General features: G+C 38.8%; 2 protein-coding genes across 5 annotated transcripts in view; both read right to left on the reverse strand.

Annotated features, from left to right (window-relative positions):
- Positions 1-12,201, reverse strand: part of KIDINS220 (kinase D interacting substrate 220) — an 83,572-nt gene extending 71,371 nt beyond the window's left edge. For 3 of the 4 annotated variants that reach the window (XM_054194684.1, XM_054194681.1, XM_054194683.1), the window contains exons 1-2: positions 12,067-12,201; positions 4,506-4,653 (exon numbers count right to left, since the gene is read on the reverse strand). In XM_054194684.1, the coding sequence (XP_054050659.1) occupies positions 4,506-4,613 (108 nt within the window). In that variant the 5' untranslated portion in view covers positions 4,614-4,653; positions 12,067-12,201. Of the gene's footprint in view, positions 1-4,505; positions 4,654-11,266; positions 11,648-12,066 lie in introns of those variants that run through there. The other variant, XM_054194682.1, reaches the window with a different exon arrangement.
- Positions 12,202-15,938: 3,737 nt separating this feature from the next.
- Positions 15,939-23,265, reverse strand: part of MBOAT2 (membrane bound O-acyltransferase domain containing 2) — a 103,442-nt gene continuing 96,115 nt past the window's right edge. Inside the window, exon 13 of the mRNA XM_054195392.1 lies at positions 15,939-22,869. Coding sequence (XP_054051367.1) covers positions 22,647-22,869 — 223 coding nt within the window. The 3' untranslated portion in view covers positions 15,939-22,646. The remainder of the gene's footprint in view (positions 22,870-23,265) is intronic.

Consider the following 23,265-nt stretch of genomic DNA (forward strand, 5'->3'; position numbering starts at 1 on the left):
TACTGAGGCCAGTACTGTTTAAGCCCTTTATTAAGGGCACAGTGCCCTCTCAGCAACTTCACAGCCAATACAAAGTTGGGAGGAGTGGCTGATACACCAGATGCTTGTGCTGCCATCCAGAGGGACCTCAACAGGATAGAGAAATGGGCAGACAGGACATTGTACTGGGTGTAGGTGTTCAAGTTTTTGTGTTGGGGGAGCTGCCCGGGGTCTCTGTGAACACAGCCAATTCCAGGTGGCTCCAACCAACCCACCTCAGGACAGAGGACTAGGCAATCTCCAGAGGTCCCTTCCAAGCTGTACTTTAGCAGTACATACAAAAAGCCCTGTTTTAGCATAAGCATTCCTCTTACCTCCTTCTGAACAGTTAATACTGTTATCACTGGCATCGTCTTCCACAGGCACATAACATAAATGGATAACATAAACTGAACTCATATCTGGGCAAGAGGGGGCCGTGGATGGGAAAATGATCCCCTCCTGTAAGAAGTGTTATAGAGTTGCAGAGTGGCTCTGGTATTTTTAGACAGATGTAAAACTTTTCTATTAGGGTACTGAAAACATCCTTCCCTTTTTGCTAGGAGATTCTCAAACATAGCTTCAATTATTTAGCAGATCACACAGATTTCACCAAAGAAGCAAGAGATAACTACTATCCCTGTGGCATCCAGATTAACTCAAAAGTTATCCAAAAGTCTAGACACTCCACAACTAAAAGCTCATATTTCTCACAAGCACATCAAGTACTGTATATCTGTACATCACAGCCAAGACGAAGTACTGGAATACCCAAATTACAAAGGGGCACACCTGTATCTTTTTAGGGAAGTCATTCAGTGGTGGTATCTTACAGATTAGCTTTCTCACAGAGAACAAAAGATTCTGAACTGAAGATACAGAGGGTACTTCAGTATCGAGAGCAGAAGGAAAGGCACGTCAAAGGAAACTGCAGGTTTTTAGGATCAAAGTGTATCACACAAGTCTAGCATGTACCATTAGCTGTTAAGCAATCAAGGTATCTGGTATTAGAGAGAGAATGCAGATGGGGGAAAGGACACACAGGGAAAAGGCAGAGACTGAGACTTCCTCCACTTTACTGAAACTCCTTGTGCTACTCCAACAAAGCCATCCATTCACAAAGTGGCTGGAACATCCCAGCTTTTCTGGCAACTGCTCATAGTCAAGATATAAAGGGCTGGTAACAATGTGGGTGATCCCACCATTGGGCAAGTCACTGCAGTCTGGGAGGTTCTGGCAGTAGCAAATCTCGGCTTGCCAGCAATCTTTTTAGATGCTCTGCTGGTGCTGACCCATTGATACCAAATACCCATTTTGGTATTTTGTTTTTACCCAAGAAGAAAAGACATCTTGGCAGGTCCAAAACTGGAAACAAAACTGAGCTCAATGCCACTGAATTCCAATGAAGAGTTAACACTTAAACAAAACTCCTACTACTTACACGTATAAACAGCCTCATGCCACCATGGGTTTAAAACTGATACAAACCATACGTGTCTCCAGAAATTACCTTTTCCGATGCAATGTATCAGAAGATTGAAAAAATTAGGTATCAGGGAAGTGATCTCTGCAAAAAAGGCAGTTACTGAAATCCAGCAGTGCACTCAGTGCCATCAAGAAGAGAAGAAAAATTTAGAGAAGAAGGTAAAGGCAGTGACGCTGCTGATGAAGTTAACACAGATAATCTGTGTGATTTCAGCCATGTTGCTGAGAGGAACTGCCAGCAGAGGGAACAGATTACTCCTCTTCTCACATACACTGCATGCCAGGCGGTGAGGTTCATGTGTATGCTTTGAAACTTAAAAATCCTCCCTTCTCAAATACCTCAGCACATTCACATAAACAGCACAAAATGAACGTGCTGCCATTGAAATAAAATTGTCTTCACTGAAAGCAGATCTAATAACTACAGTAAGGTTAAATTCTGTACGTTGTTTTCACACTTGCAGGATGTTCCCTGGTTGCAATATATGCCACTCTACAACTTCTTGCCAAAAATACTTTTTCCAGCTTATGCAGGTTTAAAAATATAATGCAACAGAACATTTTCTAAGACTTACTTTAAATATAAAAAAAATTTAAAAAAGTAATTACAAAGCCAGTCTTCCATACACTATAAATTGAGTAAAAAACTGCCATACACTGTAAGTTGAGTAAAAAAATGCCTGGGCCATCAGACTCAATGGGTAATGGTCAACTTTTCACAGCAACTGGTGCCCAGTTCAGAGGGTTTAATTTGGGGCCGACACCGTAGCATCTTCATCAACACCCAGAACCATGAAACACAATGTGCCCTCAGCAAGTTGACAGACTGCCCCAAGCTAGGGTGAGTGTTCAATACGCCAGAGGACAGGAATACTGTTCAGAAGGAATTCAACAGGCTGGAGAAATGGGCTGAAACGGGTTTAACAAAGGCAAATGCAGAGACTGGAACAGACCCACCCCATGCAACAGTACTGGCTAGGTACTGCGTGCCTGGGGAGCCACACTGCAGAAACGGGTACGGGGTCCTGATGGACAAAGAGGGCCATGAGTCAGCAGTACACCCCTGCAACAACAAAGGCAAATCAAATACTGGGCCGCATTAGCAAGAGCACAGCTAGCCCTCTACTCAACACTGGTGAGGCTGGATCCAGAATACAGTGCCCCATTTTGGGCTCCCAATAGACAGACTCCCAACAACAGAGAGATCAATAAACTGTGGAGTCCAGCAACAGGGTCACTCAGATGGTTATGAGACTAGAGCGTAAAATATGCAAGCAGAAACTGAGAGCTGTATTCATTCAGCCTGGAAAACAGAGAATAAGAGTAGAATTGACATAAGTCTTACACTAGGAGGGAAGGGGAATCTTAGAAGACAAAGGCAGATTCTTCTCAGAAATACCAGAGATATGAAGCCTACAGGAGGGATGGGGAAGGACTCTTTATGAGGGATTATAGTGATAGGAGGGTGGTGAGGCACAGGTTGCCCAGAGAAGTTGTGGATGCCCCATCCCTGAAGGTGTTCGAGGCTAGGCTGGATGGGGCTTTGAGCAGCCTGGTTTAGTGGGAGGTGTCCCTGCCCATGGCAGGGGGGTTGGAACTATTTGATCTTTAAGGTCCCTTCCAACCCAAACCATTCTGTGATACACAACAAAGACAAAAAGCAACAGTCACAAGATGCAGCAAAGGACAGTCCAATGAAACATAAGGAAAATGTTTTGAAACAAAGAGTGGTTAAGCACTGGAGCATTGCCTAGACAGGCTGCAGGATCTCTATCCTTAAAGACTTACAAATTTTGCTTGGGTAAGCCCCTGAGCAACCTGATGTAACTCTGAAGTTAGCCCTGCAATTAGGAGCAGATTGAACCTAATGACCTCCAGAGGTCCTGAGTTTTTCTATGAATCTGATTCTCTGAATAAGCTATGTAAGTCAACAAGGTTCCAGTTCTACAACACTATTTAGGAAATCAGAACTAAAAAACCATTAAAAAACATTATATAAGCTGTACATTCAGATGAAAGAAAAGCTCCTACACTTACAAACCAGAAAATCTACTACAGAAAATTAAATTAGTCAAATCATAGAATAGTTCAGTTTAGAAGGGACCTTAAAGATCATATAGTTCTAACCCCCGCTGCCATGGGCAGAGACAACTCCCACTAGACTAAATCATCTAAGCTTCTTTGTAAAATACACAAAAGACATAACAGTGCATCAAGATAACCTGAATTTTAAACATTGTGCAAAACAACATAAAACTGTCACTAGCAACAAACATTTGCATGAATCAAGCCTCCCAAGAAACTCTCAGGAATCTTTAGTGCAGCATAATGAAACCGCAGCACATTTACTTAAATTGCTGGTGGCGATATGCTCAAATCGGACTAAATTAGATGACAAAGCTGCAGCTAACAATTATCGCACTATCCTAAGATTCTGAATAATCCATATTCCAACTCCCTACTGTGTATCAAGACTTCCTGTGTAATCCTGGTAAAGTCATTTAATACTCCTTGTTACATCTAGACTTACCTTTTAGATACATATATTTTCATCCAAATGAGAACCTGCTCAGAGTACATTGCAATATATGCTCCTATATGGATTGTATAACAAAGTTTCTCTTGCCTGGAAACCACAATGTGGGGGAAGAGTCGTTGCCCCAGGTTTCACCCAAAACAGACAGGGCAAGACTGCACACACAGCTGGATCTCTGAAACAATTCCTAGCCACAGAAATACAGGTATAATCTCCATCCACAAAGTAAGAATGGAGTTGCATTTTCCAGCTCAGAACACTCAGAAAATGAAGACAATGAAAGATGCTGAGGTTCTGAAAGAGACTGAATACTGTGTGTTCAGTCTGTGCAAAGGTAAGCAATCAGGGGAAAATAAACCTGAAAATTGTATATTAAATAATAATCAGTGTGATCTCACTAATTATTCCTTCTGTAACTAATAAGCTGCAATATGAAACTGATCTTTCAAAAAAAAAATCATCTTACCTCATTTCTCTCATCAACATCCCTGCATTTTTCAAGAAGCGCTTTCAGAGCAGGAACATTTCCTTCTTCTACGTAGGTCAACAGACTCTGACTCATCAGACTTGCCATCTTCACGCAGTATTTAAAATGCTTCTGTAACAAAGCTTATCTGTATTTCGGGGAGGAAAAAAAAAAGTAAAGCATAAGTAAAGATTATGAGAGTTTGACATTAGAAAGCATGAACTGTACATGACAATAAGTTATTGGTTGGATATGAACACCTGCCATTATCCTGAACAAAATGCTGTGGAGACTCGTGCATTGAAACGCACTACATTTCAATGAAACATCAATTGCTTAACCTTTCTAGTTCTTAGGAAATCACAGAAATAATTCTAATTTTTAGGTATTGTCTAAATATGTATTTTTAATGGAATACATAGTGGTCTTTCATTTGCATAAGTTTTGCTGCATCTATAACATTGTAGGAATACCTGTATATGTAACATACTTTATATATGCTAGTTATTTACAATATAACCCTTATCCTTTATGTACATAAGCAGAACATTGAGACTATTCAGCACTATGAAACATAGTGATAACATCTAAATTGCAGCCATATGGAACTCTGAGAAATACCATTTATTAAATCAGTTATCATCAACTTTATCCAGACATGCCTGCATGTGATGGCATGTTGTTAACTTGCTAGTCAAACTTAACATAGCTTCTGTTGACTGATCGTGTTTTTAACCTCTAATATGTAAGACAGGAAAGGTTTTTCTTGGTTAACGCAGACCATTAAGAACCATTTAAGACTTCCTAAAAAGCTGTGGGCTAGCACCAGTAGTATTAGTGCACCAATATGGCTCCAAAAGCTGAATTACTCATTGCACCCAAATTAAATTTCACCAGATGCAGAACAAGTTGTGGGGCTAAACACAAGAACCACCCACACCACACCACCTTTCTCCTCACCAGAGCATGACAATTGCTCTCTTCCTGGATCTTCTTTGCATGATACCAGTGTAACAGCAGAGGAAAAACTCTAGTTTAGTGTTAGCTAAAGCCTACTGGTTAGGTTATTCTCTACCAGGTAGAAGCCAAAGCCTAGTGGCTTTCCCAGGCAAATGTTCTAACCTTTGTTCTCACATAAAAGCAGCCAGTGGATTTTTCTGGACTCCAAAAGAAGTGAAACATTAGCCAAAAAGAGACGAAAGGAAGCCAGCAGGAACTTCACTATGCTTAGCACAGAGACCTTAGTTTTGATTTAGAAATTTAAATCAAACAATCTAGCTCTGCTTTAAATTGTTTGCACAGACTATAACACTATGGCACCACCCTTTCTCCTTTAGCAAGTAAGTATATCTAGACAAACATGCTGTTGTCAGGATATATTAGACACAACCTGAGCTCATCTATAGCACCACAGCCGTCAGAAAACCTAGATACAGAAATGCCTCGTTCACAGAAATTCCAGCAAAAAAACCAACACAGCCAGTTCAGTTAAGATGACAGCAGCTCTGGGTAGGCACACATGAACATCTAGTGACAAAAGAAACGATAAAGTATATACATTTTAGGTATGTAAACAGAAGAACACAAGAGGGAGAAGAGATGAAAAGGAGGGACTGTGACTCCCACTGTTAAATTTGGGTTTAAAATCCAGATTGCAGTTTAAGAGACAAATTCCAAAGAGGACTTAGGCATCTGAATTCTCCATCCTCCAAATGTCTACATACCACATAAAATTAAACAAATCAAATGGTATCATTCAGGCATTATTTAAAACTCAAATCTAAAATCAGTTTTTTAAAAAAAAAAAAAACAAACTATATTTGACATGCAAAGCCCAGCAACAGTTTTACTAGGCACTGTACAAATAGCCAGCCTCTCCCACAAAAAAGTTATAAATATGCTAAGAACACAAAAGGTCCACCAAATTTACCGTACAGTTAAAGTACCATCATGCAAAGGCAGGCGAGCGGTACAATAGTGGTGTCATATAATTGTCTTTATTTTTTTCAGTAGGAGGAAGAGCTAATTGAGAGGTTGCAAACTTAAAAAAACCCAAACATAAATCACACCAAAAATTAAAGATTGAAAAGAAACAGTGATTTGTAGTGACTCAGTGCCCACACACAGGCTCCTACTGCTATTTCAGATACAAAAATACCAGAAAAGTCAACATCTTGCCTGGCATCCAGCTGCCAGTCCAGAACAGTATGCCTCCCTTACGGCCTGCGCCAGTATCACAACCCTATGCAGATGCCTCGGATATTCTCTGGCACCTAAAATGACATTAGATAGTCACATGAAGCACCTGAATTCCTCTCATCCTCTCATCATTTTTTAGATATTTTGACAGAAATTCATGAAATGTGACTTGCCACTAGCTCCACTGCTACCACAGACACATTCTGATCTCCTTGTGCAGTGTCCCAGCTCCTCTCCTGTAGCTGCACCTTAAATCCCCATGCTATTTGCCATACCAAATACTAAACTGAAAACTATATTAGAAATCATCGACAAAACATGACTACAATGTCTTACCAAGTCAACTACACTCTGCAATTGCTATCAAATTTTGCCAATTAATTCTTAGCTAGCACAAAAAGGGAAAAAATATTCAGCATTGCTTCCTCTTCAAAGTAAGATTCCTCCCTTGATGTTCCCTATTTCAAAATGTTCTGTATTTCAAAAAGGCAAAGGCAGCCCTACTGCACTGTAGATAAGTATCCTGCTTCAGAAATCATTCCTTGAACTCCCAGTTATCAAGACAGCACAGTTTCTGCCTTAATGTAGATCTGAATCCTTAGAGGCGACTTAAACCTTTGACTAACAGCTGAATACATCTAGAGCTGCATTTACAAACCCCATGTTAACATTACTCTTTTAAAATGATAAAAGCTTTGCAAGGGTGAAATATCACCAAATATATTAATATTATTTGTCACTTACACTTCACTGTCACATAATATCACAATAATTAATAAGTCTACTTTATAGAAACAAAAACAACAAAATCAAATATTATAATTATGAATTTTATATCCTCATGCTTTCATTGCCACTTTTCAGGCAAGCTTCTTAAAGCATCCAAAAGATTAACATAACTGGAGAGCTTTACAAAAGCACTGTTTAGGGAGTCAATAACAGAAATTTCCACTTAAAATGCAACCAGGTTAATGTATGTGTTAGTATTCTTACCCTTAAATAAACCCAGCAAAATAAAGGGGGAAAAAAAAAACCAAAACACCAAAACAACCAAACAAATAAACAAAAAACAAAAGAAAACAAAAACCACCACCCCACCAACAAATATACATAAAAGACGTTGGTGTTAAGATTTTTGGAAGCTTTACTTTATTCCCCTTCTATCCCCCCCAAGAACAATAAACAATGCCTGAAATTAGGCTGAAGTTCATTAATGATATTTTCACTCATGACAGCAAGTCAATATAAATTGAGCACAGCCACAGTCCACCTTTTTATTAAATAAGATTTATATTATTATGTTACAAAAACTAAACACTGTACTCAAAGTCTGCATAGGTGCAGGACACTATGGTGTGATTTCTTCCAATGGTCAAGATTTCTTCTAAATTACCATAACTGCTTCAAACCAAGACTCTGAGGTACAAGAGTAGACAAGTAACTCTATTCTGAAATCGAGTTCTGAAATATATATTCATACACTTTTCAAAACAAACAACCCTAGAACAAAAAAAAACCCACCAAACAACTCAATAGCTTATCCTTTACAACAACAAAGGATGAGAACTTAATCCCTGCCAAATTTCATAAATGGAGTGCAAAACCAATACCATTCAAGAGCATCCAATACGTATACAGTCCTTAATTGCTCAATTAACAATATTTACTTTGTTCTTTGACACAGCAGAAGTATTTTCACAATCTATAACAAAACTTTCAATTAAAATCAGGAGCCCATTTGGAAATTGATCCCCTTTCCAATAAGGATTAATGCTGTTATTTTTTTCCTCCCACCAAAGCAAGCCAACTTCCTGCCCACGAAGCAGTTCTTCATTCACAATCCAACTTCCAAGCTTGGAAATCTCACAATGCCCTCGGGCAGCAAATACTGGTATTTTATAAGACTAAGAACACAGCAAGAACTATGAAAAGATACATTAAGAGCACAAATGCTTAGGTGAAGGTGATGTTTGCACAGGGATTAACCTGTTTTTGTAAGGCGCTCACATTCTGAGCTGAAGCAGACGTTATCACTGTTTTGGAAAGACTGCAAAAATTTGCTGATTTACAGAAATTTAGTACCAATATTGACTGCAGAGGTCCCGACGACTCAAATCTGCAGAAATGTAGTGTACTCTCAGAACCCAGTTTCTAAATACATTAAAATATATATATATTACTACACACTAAATTTTCCAAATATCACCATCATTTTCATAGCTCTCCCCTGTATTTTTTTATTGTGTGAGCTACAATCATTTATGAATAAATATCAGAATTGGTCAACAACACTAGCATTACTCAGACCTTCTCTTCCTGTTTTGTTTTCAATAGGTCAAGTTTGTAGTGACTTACACAAAATTCATACTTTTCATCATACAATGAAAAAAACCTGTTGCCTTCTTTTTAAGATGTTTCCTTCTATTTCCAGATACAAAAGCTACCTTCCCAACAGCTTGCTGTGGCAGATCTTTCAGTTAACTGTAAAATAATTGCAGTGCTGCTGAAATCTGGGCACATACACATAAAACAGGAAAACATGCAGTATTTTGCCCTGAAGCACTGGAAATGCCATCTTTCCAAATCAGAACTTAAAGAAGTGGAGAATACAGAAGAACTGTACATATAAAATTTATTATAAGAGAGTAACATAACTTGGTTTCATATTCTCACACATTTTTATACTTTATGATGGCATGAAAAATTAAAAACATGTTGGAACATCACCTTTACTTATGCCACAGAGAATCTTGCTAACGCAAACATTACCCATCCTTTATGACACCTTACTGTGATCACTTGCTAAATGGACATATTTCATAAACATTAAGAGATCACCAGTCAGGAATCACATGAAGTTATAAATACTTTTAACTATTCTTTCTATAGGGACTGAGTCAACCAGGATTCTGTTTAAAGAACAAATTTTCAAAACAGTTGAAATGAGCCTTTAAAACATTAATTTCTAGTATTCCGAGGTGGAAAGAAATAACAAATCTAAGTTTCCATAAGCAGTCTACGCCCACACCTCTTCTCCAATGCCCGAAGTTCCAGTATGACTAACGATCTTATGCTGATTTTCAGCTTTTCCTTATTCATCTGGGAACATTTATTCTGCTTCTCTTATCCACACTCCTTTTATTCAGACAAGAAACATTTTAACGGATTATTTTATTTTTTTGTTACTTTATATCACAGAATAAATAGTGTAATTAGAAAATATTAAAAGATGCCAAAAGGTAACTAGAGATGCAGATATTCTTATTTTGAAACCCATAACCAAGAGAACTAAAGAGTTTGCACAAAAGGAGGTCCCTATGGTTGTAACCGTTATTACAGTACACAGCAAAAAATACAGAAAACTGGAGACACACAAGTCATTCTTTTCCACCTTAGCCACCCAAGGCAACAGCTATTTCCAAATATTGTAGTGACGGATTTATTTTTTGTTCTTTAAATAAAACAACTGAGACTGGGGATTACATCTAGAAGACTGGAAAGATGCAAAAAACGTATTTAAACAAGAAGTCACCATTGTCACCCGATAGCAACTATTAGATATGGCTATGTTTTATCCTGGATAAAAAGATCAGTTAAAACAAAGGGTTTGTGAAATATCTGATAACAGAATTTAAACCTTATCAGAACTACTCTACCTTTAAGACAGAATTTAAATACAGGCAATGAACAATAAGGTATTGCTAAGAATATCTGAATTCTAAGAGAAAATTAAATTCCTGTACAAAACACAAAATGCTTAGTCCTACAAAACACTATTACAGGTTTTAAATACTTCAAGTAAAAGAAAGCAAAGAACAACAGGTACCAATGTTAAGTTTTTTAAAAAATTGTAACAACCAATATAAATCAATTCTGTCAAAACCCATATCAAACACACATAAGCACAGCGAGGAAGTCTACAACATCATCTTACACAGTCTCATAAAGCCAACATATTTCTCTGTATCATAAAATCCAGGGTTTGTCAGTCACAGACACAAGTTCTATGACAAAAATCTAACTTTTAGAGGATTTTCACCTAAGGAAAAAGTCAGTTGTGTGACAGAGATCTTTCTGTTAAAAAAGTTTTTTAAAAGAATATGGCCACATTTCATAAGCTGTGGTCACACAGGATTTCAGGTAGATTTGAATTTCTTAATAACAAAGCTACTTTAAATAACCACCATTGCAGAACAAAGAATAAATGCCTCTCTAACAGACAAACAGGGTTTCTTACACATTCTGATCTAATAAAAAAACTCCTCTTTATCATTCTTTCTAGGAATAAAATAGTCCTTAAACTGTGTTACGTGCCCATCAAAATCATCACAGTCCCCGAGGGAGTGCTGGGAAAGCTGTATCTTTCCATTTCTTTACTATTTGACAGGGGGAAGGGGAGGGGGTGGTGTCATGTAATTAATCCCATGATTCAAATATTTTTCCAGCAAAAGACATATTAGTGTATTACTCCCCCCCCATCAATCCCTCGTCAAGATTTACAGATAAGAAATCACTTTTCCTAACCAATATTTAAGCATATATGAGAAGTGTCAAAGCCCTACCCTTAAGAGATTTTGTTACTCAGCTTCTTCGGTGGTGCCCAGTGACAGGACCAGAGGCAATGGGCACAAACTGAAACACAAGAGATGCCACATGAACATCTGGAAGCACTTTTTCTCTGTGAGGGTGACTCAGCACTGGCACAGGTTGCCCAGGGCAGTTGTGGAGTCTCCATCCTTGGAGATACACAAAAGCCGTCTGGAGACCGTTCTGGGCAACCAGCTCTGGGTGGCCCCGCTTCAGCTGGGGGTTCGGACCTGCTGAGGTCCCTCCCAACCTCAACCATGCGATGATTCTTTACCTTGGCAATCAAGCGCCAGCCTGCACTCACAGGTCGAGGTCACATTTATCTTTCTGAGTTAACAAAACCAGAGAAAAACGGTACAAGAGGCTCCCCCAGCCCTGGCAGCGGAGCTGACAGCGATACCCGGCCGTGCCTGCGGCACCCCACAGCCGATTTACCTCCAGTAAGATGTCCCCGCCGCCCACCCCGGCGGGCTCTCTCCGCCCCTCACTCAGGGCGCTGCCGGAGCCCCAGGGCGGAGCGGCCCGGCCGCCGCTGCTGCTCCCAGCCCCGCGGCCCTCAGCCCAGTCCGGGGCGGGAGGGGGCCGGGCCCACAGCCCACCGTTAACCCCCCTCCGCAGCGATCCCCCGGCTCCCCACCGCTACGAGGGGACGCCGGGGGCGGCGGCGAGGAGGGGCCCCGCGGGCGCCCTTTGTTTGGCAGCCCGTGCCCTTCCCCTGTCCTTCCCCGCCCGGCCCGAGGTGTCCCCCGCCCCCCGCCTGCCTCTTGCCACTCACCCCACAGCCGGCGGGACTCGGCCCCTGCGGGCGGCTCCCCGGGCCCAGCGGGAGACTGACAGGGAGGCAGCGGCGCCGAGAGCTCCTCACCTCCCTCCAGCAGCAGCCGCCATCTTACCTCCCTCTGCCCGCCTCCCCCCTCGCACCGGGCTGGTCACGTGGGCGGGGGGCGGCACCGCCCGCCGCCCTGGGGGGAGGGCGGCCGCTGCCCGGCTTCTGTCAGGAACGGGAAGCTTCTCCCGGAACAGCCCGCAGGGCTGCCGCGCTAATAACCGCGTGTAAGCAGCTAATAACGGGGGACCCAAGAAAACCCTGCCCGGGAGGCCTGGCGGCAGTGAGTCACCGTGCGGTAGTGGCAGGAGGAGGCGCTGAGTGACGGTGCCCAGCTTCGCGCCCCTGGGGACGGCACCGCCATGGAGCCTACCTGGAGCGCGGTCACCGCCTCGGCATTCACCCCCGGGCTGAAAGAAAACGGGTAAAGTTTTTGTTAACAATTGCCACCTTATAGATAAGCCAACAAAAGCGTTGTTTTCAACACGATGGTGAGGATTGCTGCTGGTAAATATGAATAAAAATTTCTCACCTCACCACATCCCTTGGTGTTCACCAGCTTCTCCCAGAGCTCCGCCCGAGCACCCTCACAGGTATTTTGAGCAAAATTCACCTCACAACACTTGGCTGTGAGCCTCCTAGGGCATTTCCAAAGTTGTTTATCATCATACTGATGAAAATTCTGTGGTAAAACACAACCAGTGACTGTAAAAGGTCACTTCGATCTTCAGCACAATCCACATCTGTGATAACGGATGCTCGTTATATAGTTCATTTGGACAACTGGATGAGAGATGATCTCTAATGACTACAGTAAGGTAATTTAGCTCAAACACCCAGCAAGGGAAAGGAGTGTAATCCCCATACTCCTCCTCGTTTTTACAGTTGCTGTTTTGATTTAAAAACCTTTACACCACCGAGATCTCCCCGCTCTCTAAAGGGCCATCACAGAAACATCTGACGGTGCATCCTTTATACCCCAAATAATTTAGAACCAGAAACTGTGCTCCAAGTACTTTTGCTCACTTTTTCAAGTGTGATTTCTCCTATTACCTTAAGAAATTTGTCACACACAGATAAAATAAACAACTTCCTCACTTGCACAAAAATTGTTGATACAAGGCAAAAAAGCAAGCTATGAAAATCAAAAGCTAAATCCACTCAGATCTTGCACCAAAACACTGATTCATCTGAAAGACTGGGAGAAATTAAGGGCATAAAGCACATTCTTATTTACGCAATGGAAGTGTAATGTGAACAGATGGAGAATGAATGAATCCCCGCAGCCAAGGGTGAGCTGAAAAGCACTCACTCCATGCTACCTGAATGTATGCATATGGGCCACAACTAAAGGATGAGTGGTCCTGATGTTTCCAGCATCCATATAATCTTATGTAGATAAGAGAAACTGGTCTGATGAGACTGCTTATATGTTAGCCTCCTGAGATTTATGTATTTTCAAATATTTTCAAAATATTGCTGTTTTTCAGCATTTATAGCAAAATGTATATTAATCTCTCACTTTGTGACCTTCTCATCAACCAAATCCTTATTCCACTATCATAGCTTTTCCCACCAGTGATTAATTCACATAGACAATGAAACATGGTGCCAGTGTGAAGAGTCAAAACTGTAATCTAGTAGAATTAGGATTTCACACAAAGCTTTACACTTCTCATCAAAAGCTTTTTTTGTTGTTGTTGTTAAGGCATATAAATAATCTTAACAGTTGTCCCCAAAACACTTTTGTCATATCATTAATACAGTTTAAATGAAATTTAACTCAGAGTAGAAATTTTCCAGAGTCTGTAAAGTGTAGAAATACTTGATTTCTATGACGTTTTTTAAAAGGTAATAAGTGTCGAAGTTTGTAAGCTACTGCAGTACAGCATATAATCCTACAAAATAAAAAATTTATTCCAAGCAATTTTCTTTTCTTTTTCCAGTTTTTCCATCTCTTACAGCATTTCACAGAATCACAGAATGGTTGAGGTTGGAAGGGACCTCTGGAGATCCCTTCTTCGCAGCAAGGGCACATCGCTGGCTCACATTCAACTTGGTGTCCACCAGGACCCCCACGTCCATCTCTGCACAGCTGCTTTCCAGCTAGGTGGCCACCAGCACATACTGGTATGGGGTGTTACCCTGCCCCAGTTGCAGGACTTTGCATTTCTCCTCGTTGAACTTCATCAGGTTCCTGTCAGCCCATTTCTCCAGCCTACTGAGGTCCCTCTGGGTAACCTCATAAACTAGTCCCTTCTAGTGCATCAGCCACTCCTTCCACCTGTGTCATCAGCGAACTTGCTGAGAGTACACTCTCTCCCATCATCCAGATCATTAATGAAGACATTGAAGAGGATCAGTTCCAGTACCACCCGCTGAGGTACACTGCTAGTTACCTGCTTCCTACTCAACTTCATGCCACCGGTCACCACCCTCTAGGCCCGGCCATTCAGCCTGTTTTCAGTCCACTTCACTGTCTGCTCAGCCAGCCCACATGTCATCAGCTTGTCTACGGGGATCTTACAGGTGGCAGTGTCAGAAGCCTTGCTGAAGTCTAGGTGGACAATATTAACTGCTCTCCCCTCGTCTACCGTGACAATCATTTCATCATAGATGTTTACGAAGGTGGTCAAGCACGACTTCCCCTTGGTGATTCCAGGCTGAATACTTCTGAACACCTTCTTGTCCTTCAAGTGCCTGGAAATTGTTTCCAGGATTAGCTGACATTCGATACTCTAAAATCACGGATGCAATTTAGGCAAGACTCACAAACAAAGCTCCAAAAAACATTAAGTGCTTTTTTCAAGTAATTCTTAACCTTTTTGTTTAGCCTCCCTCATAAAAGATGTATGATTCTTAGTCTTTTCATTTTTAAACAACTAAAAAGTTTAACTGTCGCAGTAACCAAGCTTGTCTCAGGCACAAAATTGCCTATTTCAGATTTCAACATCTACCCAATACAAATATAAATTAAAAGTTATTGCTGTGCTTTAACAGTTAATAAGCTTATTATTCTACTGATTATAATTACTATAATACTTAAAACTTTTCTTTCCTTCCTCCAATTTCCTCAACTTAAATTGATCGAAATCGTGACCAGTTATTAATTATCAAGCAACTAATTTAGGTATCCCATCAGGAAGTCACTGGGGAAACACTGCTTTAAGGACATCTAATACAAGAGTGTTTTGGTTTTTTATCCTATGCTTCATTTGTATTTAAATGGTTTTCTTATGACAGCAGAATAACTAGAATAAAAGTGTGGAGGGTCCTTTTACTGCTACAGTTTATTAAATTTGGAAATACAATGAATAACTCCCACAGAGAAATAACTCTCTTGCTACTATATATGACCATCCTAGGAAGATCTGAGAGATGAACTGGCAAACCTTGCTGAGGGTACAGCTCTCCAACTCTAATTTAGTAAGTCGGTTGAAGGCATCTTCCCCTAGAACTACTTCTGTATTCTATACTGAAACATCCTGCATCTTATCAGGAAGTTACTCAGATGGAATTAAGTTAATTATAGGCACAGGAAAATATCTGCTGTCTCCAGGATGTTCTTGATCCTTAAAAGAGCAGAGTTAAAATTTTTTATCATAAGAATAATCAGATTGACCAATAAGTCTTAGCATCCTGAAGTAGCAACAGAAAACTGTTTTATCTTAATCTGTTCAAAGAAGATTTTCAGTAAATGCAGTAATAAATGTTTAGTTCATTAAGATACTTTTCATACTCTTGACCAACTCCATTGTGAATGGATATTTGAGAAGGCAATATATTTTTATGCAAGCTCTAGACAACAAATGGGATAAAAGCAATTTTGAAACAGAATACTCCAAATAACACAGTGTAAATGCACGCGTTGTAATGTTTACTAATCTATACAGTAAAGGAGAAAATGCATTAACATAATTTTGTTCTTTAGTGCTCGCCAAAACCAGACGACACCAAAAAAATTTAGAAAAACAAGTTCACTTTTTTTTAAACTACAGTTTAATCAGATTTAAAGACACAAATTAGAAAAAAACATTTATAGGCAAGTTAAAAACACCTTTAAAACATAACAGCATGCTGCTTCTGCAGCACTGCTGAGACAAATTAGAAATAAGTAATTATTAAAATATCACAATCACAGTGTAACTAACAGTGGTATTTGAATTTTACCATACACCAACACTTAGTTTATGGATCTGTTGAAAAATAACACTTTTTAAAAAATATATATTTTTGGAATAATAAAAATGAAATTCACTGACAATGCATTATATTCTGAACCAGGAAAGGCAAATTTAGGAATACTGTAGCTATCCACTTTTAGGGGTGTTTTCTCACCTTAACGTATGGGTAGTTGGAGGCATAACTACTTCTGCATTGAGGTAAAACTATTCCCTTGAATGTGTAACCAAGGCAGGAAAGAGCAAAGTTCCATATTTTAAATTCTTAAATTGAATAACTTATTACAACATCTTTGAATAATGCTATATTTACCCATCTTACACTATTTTTCATTCAATACATTTCAAATGTTCTCTCCTAACTGATCTAGAACACATCTGAGGTCTGGGATTTAAGAGTAACTACCTAATTACTATTTCATCATTTTGACACCTTTGTCACAGTAAGACACATCAGCAGATTCTTCATAGAAATAGTCAACACCACTGGACAAAAGAAGGTACAAAGAAAAGATGTAAAGAGAACTGATAAACACATAGAAAGGCAAAATACGCATAGGCAAATACTGCTTAACTTATTGTGACAAAAGATTGTTGCACCTTTAATACGTAGCGTTGCGCTATTGTGATTACCTGTCTCTAGGTACCCTGTTCCTCTCTTTTTTTGTTTCAGATTATATCTTCACACTTTGGAAGCCTAATCCAACTACAGCATCGACCACAGCTATCTATTGACATGACATTGTAGTAAAACCTAAATGAAAACCCAGCTTGGGGTATTCCTCCCTCAGAGGACGAAGGGAAGGAAGGAGATTGTGCAGAGGTCTTTTGCCAAGAGGTTTGTTTGGAATAAGGTGCTGGACTGAGTCACTATTGATATAAGAAGTTTCCTCTGAAAGCGGCCCTAACGCAGATTCCAGTCATGTATCTGACGTCAAATTTTGTATTCATAGCCTGCAGCAGAATATCCTGTAAGGGTTGGGTTTGCAACAGAGCGAAAGAAGCCCTTTACTTTCCACTTAAAGTGTAACCAACAGAATCTGTTTTCATTTTAGGAAGCAGAAAGCTTATTACTCTGAGAACAGAGCCCAACAGCCTTCAGCAGAGGTTGCATACAACTGGAAGGCTCAACGCTAGTCTCATGTAAATATTGATATGGCCTATTTTAAGTATATTTATGCACACTATACTTAACTACACTTTGTCAGTTCATAAAGTTTACACAATGTTTATATGGATATGTACATGGATTTAGACAATCTAAAAATGTCTAAAACCAAAACCAGGCCTACGTCACTGGACACACAGCTAATGCACAGAAGATGGTGAAGTGGCAGAATTTACTTTTTCACATTTATATACCTAAAGTGAGCAAAATTATGTTTTAAATACTTAATGGGATGAAAGTCATTACAGTTAGGTTTCATAAAAAACATACAAAAAGCTCATCTCAAAACAAGTTTTTAAGTAATTAAGTATTTCTTTTTCCATTTAGTTTTGACCATAATAAGCAACTGTTGCAATGTTTGCAGTTGTAACCTTGCAGGGTGACTTTGTGGATGCCTGGATTTCACGGTGTTTGCAGAACCTCTAGGTTAAGACAGCAAACACGCCAAGAAATCCAGGCAGAGCTAGCCTAGAGCAGCCTGGGTCACAAGCAAGCAGAGCTTCTCTGGATGTAGGGTTAGCTCCCCCCAGGAACTCTGTGGTAAACCCTCCCAGCCACTCATGGGACATGTCCTTACCAGACACTGCTTCATTGCCAGCTTTTCCACCATGACTGTGACGAGGATCAAGACCGACAGTGCCAACTAGCTTAGATCCAGACAGGTCTGGTCGTCTAAGGAGTAGGCTCAATTCACTAGAGTATCTGCTTAGATACTTACTCAGCATAGCGTTTAAATACTTGTTTAAGTACTTATAGCCAAATGATATTTTTTTTTAACAGGAAATTAAAAAATACTCCCAAGTGCTCTTCTGAGTATTACTAGACCTAAATAAATAAATAAAGACTAATCATGTAATGAAACCCTGTGATAAATCAGCACAGAACCAATGTATATTTTTTTATACTTAGAGTCTGCATCATATTTAAATCCTTACATTTATTTCCATCTGTTTTTCTAACACTGATCACTTTTTAACATAAATGGTAATATTTCCAAATTTTCATTGAAAACAAAAAACTCTCGAACCTGATTCCAGAATTCAATGAGAATTACAAAGTGAAAGACTTAAGGATAAGGGAAATGAAAGCCTAAAAATTCTCGTAACTTGTGCTTTTAAATTTCTTTATCATTCGAGGCCAACTTATAAAGTTGAGCATGTGAAAGTTTACAGGTAAGCAACAGTGAGACATTTGCAGGCAAACGTGAGGACACATTTGACCATGTATTTAAACAAATTGTCAACAATTTGTTTGCAAAGCTTCTGAGAGAAAAATCCAGACTTTGTTAAAATTAATTTTGATATGAATTTGACAGGAGGTGACGATCTCGTAAAGGTGTCCTCTGCATCAGAGGATGTTTTACTGCTAACCAAAGCACCGCCATCAATAGAGGCACAGCTACCTAGCGTGCATCCTGTCATACAAGCACAGGATTTATATTCACATTACTTGTTCCCATAGGGGAAGCTGAACAAGTTATTTAAGTGTAAAATTCTTCCAATAAATAATATACTATACTGGTAAAACTCATACCACAAGTCAGTGTAGAGCAGGGAACATACAAAGATCTCTTCATAAAGTCTTCTCACTAAAGTGTGATTTGTTATCAAGAGCATATTGAAATGCATACCAATATTTTTACATGGTAATGTATTCTAAAATGCCACCTATTACTGAAATTTTGCCTACCTGTCAACTTAAGGAATGGCCATGGAAGAATAAGCTTCCTGAATAAGAAGTGGGTATCTGTAACTGTAAACCTAACAAAGCCTTCTTGATTACAACAGTAGTAGGCACCACTGAAAGTATTCCTTAAATATATATCTTTTTCATTAATACAGAATCATAAAAGTTAAAAAAAAAGGTTAAGCAATCAAATAGTTACTATCAGGGTGACTACATTTACTAATTATCATTAACTCATTAAGTGCCTGAATGAATTGTTCAAAATAGGCAAATATCCGCAAAGCACCATAAAATTATGAATGATATGTTGTATTTACTACTCAATGTGCTGATCTGCAATGCAGTTTTTAAAGTTTTTTTAAAGACTTTTTTAAAAAAACAGTTTTTTTAAAAACAGTTTTACCTTTTGGATACACATTAGTTAATAAGTGAAAGAATACTTAAAACCATGCTTCCTTCATGCCCAAAATATTTCTAGGAAACTTACTTTCTACTATTTCTCTCAGCAAGAGCAATAGTGAATCACCTGTCAAATTCAGTATTATAAAATGATGTGGATAAAACCTAAAAATTATCTAAAGCATTGGGGCGGGCTGCTCTTGACTTTCTGACTAAATGGATAAAAAAGATCCAGTGCGACAGCAAAGCAGGCAACTACTAAAGCAGAGAGAAAGCAACAACAAAACCCCAGTTTGACTAAAATCAGAACGCTATGATGAAAACATGAAACGTCTCTCCACAGTCCCCAGGATAATTCATTTGCATGAAGAGCACATTTTGGTTCAAAGTACTTTTATATTCAGCAATGACATTTAAAGGGCGAATTCTAGGACACTACACTTAAAAATAAATTCTGTGCAGAACTAATTAATTGTCATAATTTTCTTGTGTTGCAATTATTTAAGGGGTTCAGATCACGAAGAAAAAAGTAATTGTATTGCACGCAGACACCAGTCACATCCAGTTTTGAAACCTGTATCTTGCCACTTGTGACCAACTGAAGCACGTATGTATTTTCTTAGCTGTTTTAACTTCCCCATATACAAAAGTTCTGAACAAAACCGTACTTGTGAATTCACTCACACTGAAGTACCAGCCTTTGCTATCCTAAACCTGCTTATTTTCTGGGAGTGCTTACAACTGTTTTCGTATTTCATAATGAAGAAATAATGAGCCTCCATCACACGTATGGGCACACATGCCAAAACAAGGAAACAAAAGTAGCAGAACATTAATAGGAAAAATGGCACATTAGATGTTGCACTGGCATCCAAAAGTGCTTGGTTGGGTAGATATGTAGCTGGCACCAACAAGATGAATTTAAGTTCAACAAATACTGAAAGAATCAATCCTAGCTCTACTCACCCACCCAGAAATGTGCAATTCTCTTAGTTATTTTATGTAAAAGTCCCTTCAAGAACAGAGTGGAAAAAACGTCTCTGCTGATTCTGTATCTATTTAGGATAATCAAACATAAAGAAACCAGCATGCCCTTACTTATAAACAACAGAAAAAAACATAATGCCATCTGAAAGAGGCGTATGACAACCACAACCCCATGTAAGGGGAAGTCTACTTGGGTAATCAAAGTAAGAGTTTAGAACTAGTCAGATTATTTTCTTCTAAAGGTAAAAACAGCTGCCACTGAAACAGCTCACCTAAACAGACTCATCCGCTCTCATTTTGTATTTAGTTCCCTCTTTTTAACTGTAGGTTATTTAGTACTAACCTACATAAATGGAGAAGGTACGTTATCCTCCTGGAGTTTCCAGCAGAGCGCCAAAGGCCACACGCAGAACTGTCACAGGAAGGAAACAACTCTGACCTGACTCAGGGTCTGGTTCTTTAGAGAGTAAGCCAGAAGTACTGTGACTGTTTTTGCATGGTAGTATCCCCAAAGCTGAGGGCCATCATTGCACTTCTGGTACTAAGAATATTCAACCCCACTAGTGCCAGACATTTGATCAAAAATGTAAGGTTCAAAATATTACGACAAAATTTTTCTCATTCATTTGTAGGTTATTAATCAACAAGCTGCATTATTTTTCTCCAGTAGTATTTTGTGTCAGTTTTAAAGCTAAAAAAACCCATGTGGATAAAGAGTTTGTGTTTACTTAAAAAAATTATAAGAAAATACAGAATAGAAGCAGTTAAAATGTAGCCCTTTAACAGTAGTACTCTAGCAGGGACCATCATCACAATAAATGGCCTGGAACAGATATAATCACTGCGTTATTCCCTTGACACACTTCCGTAATTCAGTCAGTCAGAAGGATTTCTATCTTTCATTATGTTACCCACAGATATGACATGAATTTTGCATCTAAAATTCTAATTTAAAGAAAAAGCTTTTCCTCAAATTCATATACTTCTTTGGAGAAAGGGCCATCAATTATCAAGCACACAGAAATTCGTTATGATAGTAATTTCATGTTTCACTACATGTGTACTAGAGCTCAAGGTAATTTTGCTATTTTATACTGAAAGCATCATCAACTAACTAGTGTATGCCTGAAAACAAAACAACGTTAAGCATTAAAAATCATTTTTGGTAAAACAGTTCTATTCTAGAACAAGTATTTCTGGTATTTAAGGATAAAAAACACACTTTCATTGAAATCCTGGTGCTTTCACATTGTCTTCTGTGTCCTATGGCTGCCTTTCCTTCTCTAGCTGCAAAGCCCACTTGGCAGTGTTGGGTTTTTTTTTTATTGTTTTTACGTACTTTAAAGTAAAAGAAACCCAGATTAGAGCTATCAAGCCCTGGAAAAGGTGAAGCTTCTGGTGCCTTTTTTTTTTTTTAATCTATTCAGAAGGGCTATGTGTAATTACACTCTTTATCAAAGAAACCTAACTACAATTTGGCATCAGTAATGTTTACAGTTCCGTAATGTACTGTAATAGTTCAAGATACTTCAAGAAAACCCTCCAAATACTGAGATGCTTATTGCAATTCCCTTTAAAAGATTCAAAAGCCTTCTACTGACTCTGCATTTCCTATTTTTATCTTCTTTATAGCATACGGTATTATATATTTGAAATATGCTTTCCACATAAAATCAAACTTGAAAATACCCACTTAGAAACAATATTTCAGTAAATAGAGGGTTTAAGGCAAGTCATTCATTTGGAAAAATTAATTTCCATTTGTTAATCCTAGATTGACACAATTTTATTCCACCCCATCAGTGCCTTGGGATACACAACGTACATTCAGCAAAGGGCACACATATGACCCTATGGACATACGCTGCAAGTCCTGAGTGCCCATTGAAATAATGGTAATATCTTCATATAAGGCGTGACCCACAGGGACATGGCATGGGAGGGGTTAATTTGTTTTGTTTCCAGTCTTGCTACTGTATGTGATTTTCCTAGGTAATGCATTCTTTTCTTACTAAACATCTTTGCAAACAAATACAAACCCCTTTAAAAGGTGCTAAAAATGGGTTTCTGAAAACATACAAAATATATTCATTATAGTATTTCCTCAATCACTGTTTTAATGCTTGATATCTGCAGGTTATTTCTTGTTTCTGACTGAAACTATTATTTGTTGTGGAATAACTGTTCTTTTGCAAAAGATTTTCTTCTTCTAGTTTTTTGGACCACACGGGCTGGATGCTTTCATGCTTTTTACTTCCTTTTTGAGTTCTTTTCAATGGAAATACCAACAACACCAGGATGCTGGCAATATGAAGACAGAAATAGCAGGAGCTAAAAAACAAACAAAAATAAGAATTCAATAAAACTGACCACTCTTACAGGATGCTTAAGGAATAAACTGTCAAAACCTACTCGCATACAGTACTTTGCATGTAAGACATTTAAGTCAGAAAGACATTAATTTTTCCTTTTTAAGAATAGTAATAATAAATGAAGTCTTCCCCCACAGTACTTAGTGCTGTAACAGTGATGTAAAGTGAAGAGAAGTCTGCTTTTAACTATTTTTCCCCAAAAGTAACTTTTGGGAAGTCATTATCTAGTCTTGCTATAAAACAGTTCAAGTGCATATAATAATCTCAAAGACATCCTCTGGTTTTCTTTTTGGTTCTTTTGCTTGTTTGTTTTTGTGTGGGTTTTTTTTCCCCTCCCCCAGTAAAAATAAGTCTA

This window comes from Rissa tridactyla, chromosome 3, assembly GCF_028500815.1.
Source record: "Rissa tridactyla isolate bRisTri1 chromosome 3, bRisTri1.patW.cur.20221130, whole genome shotgun sequence".
Classification (NCBI taxonomy): domain Eukaryota; kingdom Metazoa; phylum Chordata; class Aves; order Charadriiformes; family Laridae; genus Rissa; species Rissa tridactyla.